Source organism: Aptenodytes forsteri, unplaced genomic scaffold (genome assembly GCF_000699145.1).
Source record: "Aptenodytes forsteri isolate BGI_AS27 unplaced genomic scaffold, ASM69914v1 Scaffold142, whole genome shotgun sequence".
In the NCBI taxonomy this organism is placed as follows: domain Eukaryota; kingdom Metazoa; phylum Chordata; class Aves; order Sphenisciformes; family Spheniscidae; genus Aptenodytes; species Aptenodytes forsteri.
This window is the reverse complement of record NW_008794598.1, coordinates 1,575,306-1,583,694: the sequence shown is the minus strand read 5'-3', so window position 1 is coordinate 1,583,694 and position 8,389 is coordinate 1,575,306. Positions and strand designations below refer to the sequence as shown.

Sequence of the window (8,389 nt, the reverse complement as noted above, 5' to 3'; positions counted from 1 at the left end):
ACCCCCCCTTTCCCCTGGCCCCCCTCTCCGGGCCCCCCCCCCCCCCCCCCAGTCTCTATTTCAACACCGGACAAACTGCAGAAAGTCCTGGCCAATACAACTGCCACAAATACAACCCCACGCAACCAGCAAACAGCATCCACACACGCTGTCAACGGAGCATGGTGGAGTCATTCTGAAAGCCCGTGTGTGAATTGCAAAGAGAAATTTTAATTATACATGCTGGGATATACCAGAGAGCAAACAGATGGAATAAGATGTACAGTCAGTACTAGTAAGGACACCTCAGGCGAGCTACAGTGTAGAAGCATATGGAGCATTTAAGACTGAGTTAAACCAAAGTCCTGAGGGATAAGCTCCTGAAGAGAGCTACATGTTGCCCAAGGTGTGAGTTAGATTGCCGAGCGTCACATGAGATTGATTTCTGTTATTCTCTTTCTTTTAAGACTTGTCTGAACCCAGTTTACTTTAACCTGTAAACGTGACATTTTCCTGGTGCATTAAATCCTCAGGAAAATTGCAGCTGACATGAGATCCAGTCAGTATTTGTCTGTACCCATCTTGCAACACCTCTTCAAAGATCTTATTTCAGCTTGGAGCCGCTGTCCAGGCTTTCATCATACGGAGTTGAAGGCCACCTAAAACCCAGCAGCCCTCCCTCACAGGCCAATCGCTTCAAGGGCATGAGCCAAATGTTTGAGAGTCCTTACTCGCTATTTGCAGTTTGGACTCTGGATGTTTCAAGAGCTGCCAGGCTAAAATTAAGAGCCCAGATAAGCGTATCAGCCTCTGCCACCCAACACCAAGGGCATTGGGAACACGGGCAGCAGCCAAAACTTAAAGCAGCCACAGTACGAACAACCAAATAATCAAGGCAGCAATTCCTGATTTGGTCACACAAGAAAAAAAATAAATTTAGTGCTTAGACATGGCTTAAACATCACAGTATTTTCTCTAAACCGGCAGCGAGTAGAAATATCATGTCAAACTAAACCCAGTCTTACAGTCATCTCAAGTCTCCCTTGGGACCTGAGTGTGCATTTTTCAGGAGCGGTGCAGCCGTGACAGCGATAGCGTTCGCAGGATGTCGGCACTGCCCAGGGGCCGTGCCCGGGAGCCATGGTGAGGCGCTGTGTAGCCGTGCCGAAAAGCACACGCATCTGTCACAGCCTAATAGCATCATGTTGACACGCACGTCAGCCTAACGCAAATATAACTGAGAGCAGCCCTTTATATCGGTGATATGTGTAAAGAAAGGAATTAAATCTGTGCTTGCGGTAAAGTATGCTGGGAGAGCTGGGTATGAGAAACAATGTTTTAATGTCTACAAAACAAAGGAAGGCGGAGGGGGAAGGAAAATCCTCTGCATTTAACAAAGATTGGATAATGGGTTGAAAAAAGCCAAATATCACTCAAAACAGGAAAGAAAAAAAAAAATGAAGAAGAACTGGTATCCCAGTTCCTGCCAAGCGCTTTTGAGTCCCTGAGCTGCATGCACAAACCCGCTGGAGGCCCAGCCCTGCCCCTGGAATGCACTCCCTCCAGGCAGCGCCGGGCTGTGGGCACGGCCGGGGCTCTCCAGCAGCTTGCCTCTGCTGCTCTGCCAGTTTGTTGTCAGAACAAGTTTCCTTCACATCTTCGTTTCCTTCCAGTGAGGTCCAGGCAGCACGAAATGAAGAACCTCCCCTGCACAGAGCGGTTAGCACAACACCAAGCATCACCCCTTGAAAAACACTGCTTCAAACGGACGAGTGATACAGAAGTGATGTGCAGCAGGGGGATACATCCAGGAAAATTCGGGTGAAGCCGTTTCAGAAGCAAGAGGCTGCTCCCCTGTGCTTCTGGGGCTCCATCTCACCGGGCCAGGCACGCCACCGGGCTCCCCTCTGCCAAGGTGCAAAGGTTCGGCAGCAGCGGGGCCAGGACCGGCCTCGTGGGCTAACATCAGAAAACATTTCTCTGCAGTCACCTCTTCCCACCCTCCTCTCCCTTCCCTCGCTCCCCACCTCCAAGAAAAGGTTAAAACAAGTTCTTAAGTTGCATACAGCAAAACAAACCCAGAAAAAGCTGCGAGTGGGAGTGAGGAGCAGCAGCACCCTGGAAGGGTGACAGATGGCCAAGAGCAAACCCACGTGGGCAGTGAAGCGCGGCCAGATCCGGCAGCTCCTGCTGCCGCCGCAGCCCCAGCTCTCCCAAGGACCACACCAGCAACCACCCGGCACGCTTCATTTCAACACAGGACACACACACACAAATTTTCTTTTCTAAAAAGTTTATGTCCAAAATATTCAGTATTTCAGTCCTTTATTATCAGCTACTTTGTTTCACACAAAAACCCAAAGCAAACTTGCAATTCTCATTAAACAACACACCAGCAAGGCAAGTGCAGCATCTGGCTCTGTACCCACCGGGCTGCCTCTGGCCCTGTCTCCCCGCACCGATGCAGAACAAAGAGCACGCGGACGGTGCACAAAGGTTGACAGTTATTGCTTTACTGCAGTATCCTAATGCTAGTAATAAACAACAATATCTGAAAAGAGCCTCTCTCCCTGCCAGCAACACAGACAAGATCCAGCTGAGGTAAGGTTAATTCGTTCATTTTTTTCAAGCCAAGGAATGAAGTGGCCCCATGATCGTGACCCAAGTTCAATGCAAAGGGAGGCAGGAAAAGGCAGAGCTACTGTACTGGTGTTATCTGACCAAGTGTGGGTTGAGTGCTTCTTATCAGAGGGAAAGTTGAGACTGAAGTAGAAAGGGGGGGGGGATATCTATAAAGCTGAATCAATGCCAGAGAGCTCCACTGCCCAACCAGATATGTCACTGAGTTAAATAATCTTTATTTTAAAGCTGCAATAGGGGGAAACAAAGTTTTCTTTAAATAATTCTTCCTGGCTGGTTATGGTGGAAGGGTCTGAGAGGGACAACCACAGCATTATGCCCATGTAAATCAGACCGTGGTGCAGCCCCTGCACTGCAGATGAGGCTCTCGTCCCAGCAAACACGGCTTTCCCCACTGAGAAAGCGGAGGCTCTAGCGAGGCAGCTCCAGGACACGAAGCTCCTGCAGCATGCCCCCATCCCACGTACCAACGGCAGGTACTGGTACTCTGCGATGAAGATCCCAGCGCCAGACCAAAGCTGGAGCGTAGTTTACCTATTGCACGAGATCGACGGCATTGAATTTGCTGCTGCCTAGACTCAGGGAGCTAGCAGACATTATGTGTTTTTTCCTCAGACTATATTCATTTAAAAAGAAGAACAAAGCTCTTGCAAAACTCGAAGCAAGAACCACGGCATCAAGGACCCTTATTTCTCTGCAGAAATCAATATTCAGTATTTCATTGCAAACCTCCCTGTGCCTGAACAGCTCCTTGGCGCTAGGGCGGTTGCACCCCCAGTGATGGGTTCAGCTCAGCCCCTGCTCCCTCATCTGCTCACAAGAGTAGGTAGAGGTGAAAAAATAAACCCTGCCTCAGCAAAGCATTTTTGGAGCTGTTTGGGGGCGGTACACGCTGCTGGGCCCCTACTGCCCAGCATCCGGGTGGCAGGCAGCTGCCTCAGGGCGCAGAGCAGAGATACCCCTGGGGAGCACGGGGCCTTTGCTGCATGTCCTGCTGCATGTCCCCCTGCAGCACAGCGGCCCCCGGTTGCTCCCCCAGTGCCTCACCCACCACGAGGCTTTTAGCAGCGATCAGACCTGGGCTGCATCTCCGCACGCACCCGCTTACTGTGCCAATGGGAATAAAAGACGATGTTTAACCACCTGCACTAGGCTGCCTCTGATGTTCTTGAAGTGAAACTTGATGCTGCTCAGCAAAGACACACCTCTTCCAGGGTGTTGTGCAAAATTCTGCATTTTAACGTAGGACAGGAAATATGAAAAGAGCCAGGCAGAACCCAAACAGCACTGCCGGTTAGGCCGAGGTTCACCAGCCCCAGCAGGGAGCAAATCGGAGGGTTTGCTTCACTTACCCATCCACCCGTGATTTTCCAGTGCTTTGGAGGTTGCAGTTCCTTCACTAACAGGTTTTCAAGGATTGGCATTGCTGCTTCCCTCTGGAGCAGCTCTGCAGAGGGTTGGTTTTTTTTTTTTTCCCCTCCCTTCTCTTTCATGCTTTATTTCCTGACTCCACAGTGGGATGGGTTGGTTGCAAAAGATTCTCATTCCCTTTTTGGGATTGGTTTTGGCCTTCTGGTTTTATTCTGCGAGGGAGAATTTCAAACCGGGTAAGTATTAAAAGTGAATCTGTCTTTAAGGAAAAATATTAAACGCCACATTTGAGTGTTTTGCATAGAAACTGTACAGAGCTTGGACCAAACCATGTCTGAGCCTTTGTGTGGTGGCTGATACTGGAAAGTTGTTTTAACAAAGATTTGAAGTCAAACGAGCAAGTAATATGCAGAAATAGTTCCTGAGGGAGCAGGTGAGGCAGGGGGTCTGAGAGGGAGAGGGCTCTGAACACTCCATTTTCCAGTGTGTAGCAAAAGAATTTATAAACATGACTTTTAAATGTTGGATTTTAAGTTTTGAAGCATGCACTTAGTGGATGATTTTTATTACAAAATAGTTGGGGTGTTTATAAGTTGTGTCCTGACTTGTGGAAAAGACTGCTGGAAGTCGAGCGCTGTCCCCGTGTCACTGCATTCAGTGAGGAGCTGCAGCTGCTTCTCAGCCCAGCTTTTTCCAGCAGACGGACGAGACATCCTGGTGCCGGATGCTCTGCACTTGCAGGCTCACTTAGCTTCCAATTAACTACTTACTCTCAGGGGCATGAGGGGATTTTATTTTATTCTTAAATAGGGTTTGGATAAATTAAATCCCTGTGCCTTGGTCCCCAGAGATGCTGAAAGGGAAGCGGGTGATTGTCACTGGAGCAAGCACTGGAATTGGTGAGCAGATGGCGTATCACCTGGCACGGATGGGATCCCACATTTTGATCACAGCACGGACAGAGGCCAAGCTACAGAAAGTAAATGGCAAGCTGAGCACTCACACATGCATGTTCATGGCGGTGCACACACAAACATATGAAGGCCAATCTCACATCACAGGTACATGCATGAATATATGCACACGTAATTGCCATGGCACAAATACCAGATAGGCGCAGTGACATTCACAGGTATGCATACCTGCACTGTCTGGGTCTCCTGCATGCACAGAAATACCTCTCATGCAGATACATGCACTCTGCATAGCAAGCACATATGATATTTGAACTTGCTTAGTTATGTACACATATCCCCATACACACAGGTTCCCTCAGCACACACACCCTCATTCCACTGCAGTGATATACAAGCTCCTGCTCACCCTATACGCATGAAATTCCAGCACAGACTGCACCGATAAAGAGCCAGACTGCCTTGGGTAATGCATTCACCAAAGGAATAATTTTTCAGGCTCCCTTTGAAGCTTAAAAGGCTCCAAACCTACTCCCGAAACTCCAAACTGCTGTTTTAAGGCGGGGACACACCACAGGGAGCACAGACACCCTCTTTTGCTACCACACCAGGCTTCCCAGGGCAGGGAAAGGGATTTCTGACGCGTCATGTTGGTGCGGCAGGTGGTGGAGCGGTGCCTGGAGCTGGGGGCAGCCTCCGCATGGTACATCAGCGGCACCATGGAGGACATGGCCTTCGCTGAGCACGTGGTGAAGAAGGCAGAGACCTTGCTGGGTACGTTTGCAGCCTGCTCTCTGCAAATGACAGCAGAACATTCTGTCTCTCCTTGGCCATGCCACTTTTTGCCACACGCCCACTAAAAAAAGCAGGAGAGATGGAGATGGGGTGAGACAGGAGAGATTTTTCCCTAATTATGCCCTTTGCAGTCTTGTTCCTCTGCCCGGCTTCATCGCTCCAGCTCAAACTGAACTGCACTCTCGATTTCAGCTCTGTGCCCTCATGATATCCTGTTCCAGTATCATAATCCTGGATTTCATCACCCCCAGCTACTGTGGTCTGAAACCGTCCGTTAGGCCCGTAGCAGCCTTGGTATTGCAGTCACGAGTCACGGCTGTGGAAATGCAATGTTTGAGCTCCACGTGGAGCACACCCTCTCCTGCCCCAGGCCCACAGACAACTCAAGGGTGATCCCCTTTGTGCCATGGTATTTGTGTTTTGAACCAGGGCAGGGGGGAAAAAAAAAAAAAAAATCACAACAAAACTTTTACTGGCAGCCACCATCCAGACTATATCTCTACTCCAGAGATGACAGACCATAGCTCTGACCCAAAAACCTGATTTCTTTTGATGACAGTTATCCTGCTCCCAGGAAAGGCTCTGCTCTGCTGGTTGTAGCCCTCTCCCACCCAGCACTAACGTCTGCTCCTCTGCTTGCAGGAGGCCTAGACATGCTGATTCTTAATCACGTCGGCACATCGTACTTTGGTTATTTCAATGGGGACGTTGGGCACGTACGAAAGCTCCTGGAGATCAACTTCCTCAGCTACGTGGCGATGACCACGTCTGCCCTGCCCATGCTGAAGGAGAGCGAGGGCAGCATCGTAGTGGTTTCATCCATGGCAGGTGAGTGGGGAGCGAGGTAGGTGACATGGGATTCAGTCGAAAGACACCGTGGGCCGATTTTCAGAAGCAAGCAGCATGCAGAGACACCAGGCATCATAAAGGAGCCGTAACTGCTTAATGTGCAAAAAAAACCCCACCAAAAAACCCAAATCTAGATCTTTTTTATATTTTCTTGATGGAATTTGTTCTCTGATGCAAGCCAATCGCCCCAGCTTGCTTTTTGACCAGCCCTGTAATTAAACCCCACACCCTAGTGTCAGGCTCATTAGAGCAGCAGAGCTCATACCTCCAGTTTTATGGAGAAAAGTGGAAACGCAGTAATTTCTCACTGCGTTGGATCTCTGACTGTTCATCTTGGTTTGGTAGGTCAAGTTCCTGCTAATATTTGTAGAGCGAGTTATTGACTGACTCTATTCACAAAAACATGACTCTCTTCTAATAAATTTCTGTTAAGTCAGAAAACTAAATTACTAACAGATGTGCCCACTCACAGCCGGTATGTTAGTTAGTCTTCTGGCAATCAGCTTAGCTCAGTATCCAGAGACAAGAGTTTAAACTTTGCTCCACCTCTCCCCTCCGACGGTTTCCTGGTTACTGCTGGCTGCTCGTACCCTGAGCAGAGACAAAAGACATGGTGTTGGCCTTAAGACCTTGAAAGAGCTGGAAGCTGACAGGAATACTTGTAATGCTGCTGTTCAGGTGCCAGGATGACGTTTCACTAGCAGTAAACTCCCTTTGGGTAAAATACTTTATCTGATGAAGGGCAAAACACAGGTTCGGGCAGAGCAGCTTTCCGTGCTATAACAGAACTTCACTCTGTGTCCAGGTAAAGTCGGGTTTCCCTTTACGGTCCCCTACTCTGCAACTAAGTTTGCCTTGGATGGATTTTTCAGCTCCCTGAGGCAGGAATTCAGCATTCAGAGCGTTAACGTTTCCATCACGCTCTGCATCCTTGGCTTCATTGATACGGGTAAGATCAGTGCTGTTTGATCCGGCTGATCAGGAGCCGAGCATCACCTTCTCAGCTTCTTATCCTGCCCTTCGCGTCCCTCTGCCACCGACTCTCCCCTTTCACCTCTGCTGCTGCTTTTCCTCCAGCCCTGCTGTAGCACGAGTGCATGCAAGACACTCCGGTCTCTGGGGGGTCCTACCTCTTCCACCAAAAAAAAAAAAAACCCACAGCCTCAGAACTAATTTCTTTCCCCCCGCTACATAAAACCAGCTGCCGCACACGGGCTGGCACAGCCTAACATTCGATTAGTACAAATGGGCGTGCCAGCCACCTGTACTGATGCAACAAGGTACGGGAACGCACGCGCACGGTCAGGGCAGCGGAGAGGAATTTAGCCTCACGAATTTCATAATCATAGAGGTTGGAAAAGACCTCTAAGATCATCGAGTCCAACTGTCGACCCCACACCACCATGCCCACTAAACCATGTCCCTAAGTGCTGCATCTACACGTCTTTTAAATACCTCCAGGGATGGGGACTCCACCACTTCCCTGGGCAGCCTCTTCCAATGTTTCACCACTCTTTCAGTAAAGAAATTTTTCCTTACATCCAATCTAAACCTCCCCTGGCGCAACTTGAGGCCGTTTCCTCTCGTCCTAAATTTACCTCCGTTTTGACCCGCGTACCGATACGCCCGATTTTAACAAGCGTTTCGCAAGCCCCCGCTCTCCCCGCTTCACGTTAACGCAAGGAGCCGGCCCTCCTCGGCCCCTCGGTTTTGCTCCTCGCGGGCCGGGAGCGTCCCCCGCCTGAGTCCCTCCTGCTCCCGGGCAGAGAGCGCGGTGCGCGCCGCCGCCGACCTGCTGCTGGTGTCGCCGGCGCCGCGGGAGGAGTGCGCGCTGGAGATCC

At 49.9% G+C, this 8,389-nt stretch overlaps 1 protein-coding gene across 1 annotated transcript; it reads left to right on the top strand.

The window, feature by feature from the left end:
* Positions 1–4,138: 4,138 nt before the first annotated feature.
* On the top strand, positions 4,139–8,388 carry LOC103893678 (corticosteroid 11-beta-dehydrogenase isozyme 1; the record flags this gene model as incomplete). Its single annotated transcript, XM_009272897.1, has 6 exons — positions 4,139–4,226; positions 4,839–4,969; positions 5,567–5,678; positions 6,342–6,527; positions 7,354–7,497; positions 8,315–8,388. Coding segments are annotated over exons 1-6 (735 nt in total), but the record flags the coding sequence as incomplete, so codon positions are not given.
* Between the last annotated feature and the right edge of the window lies 1 nt (position 8,389).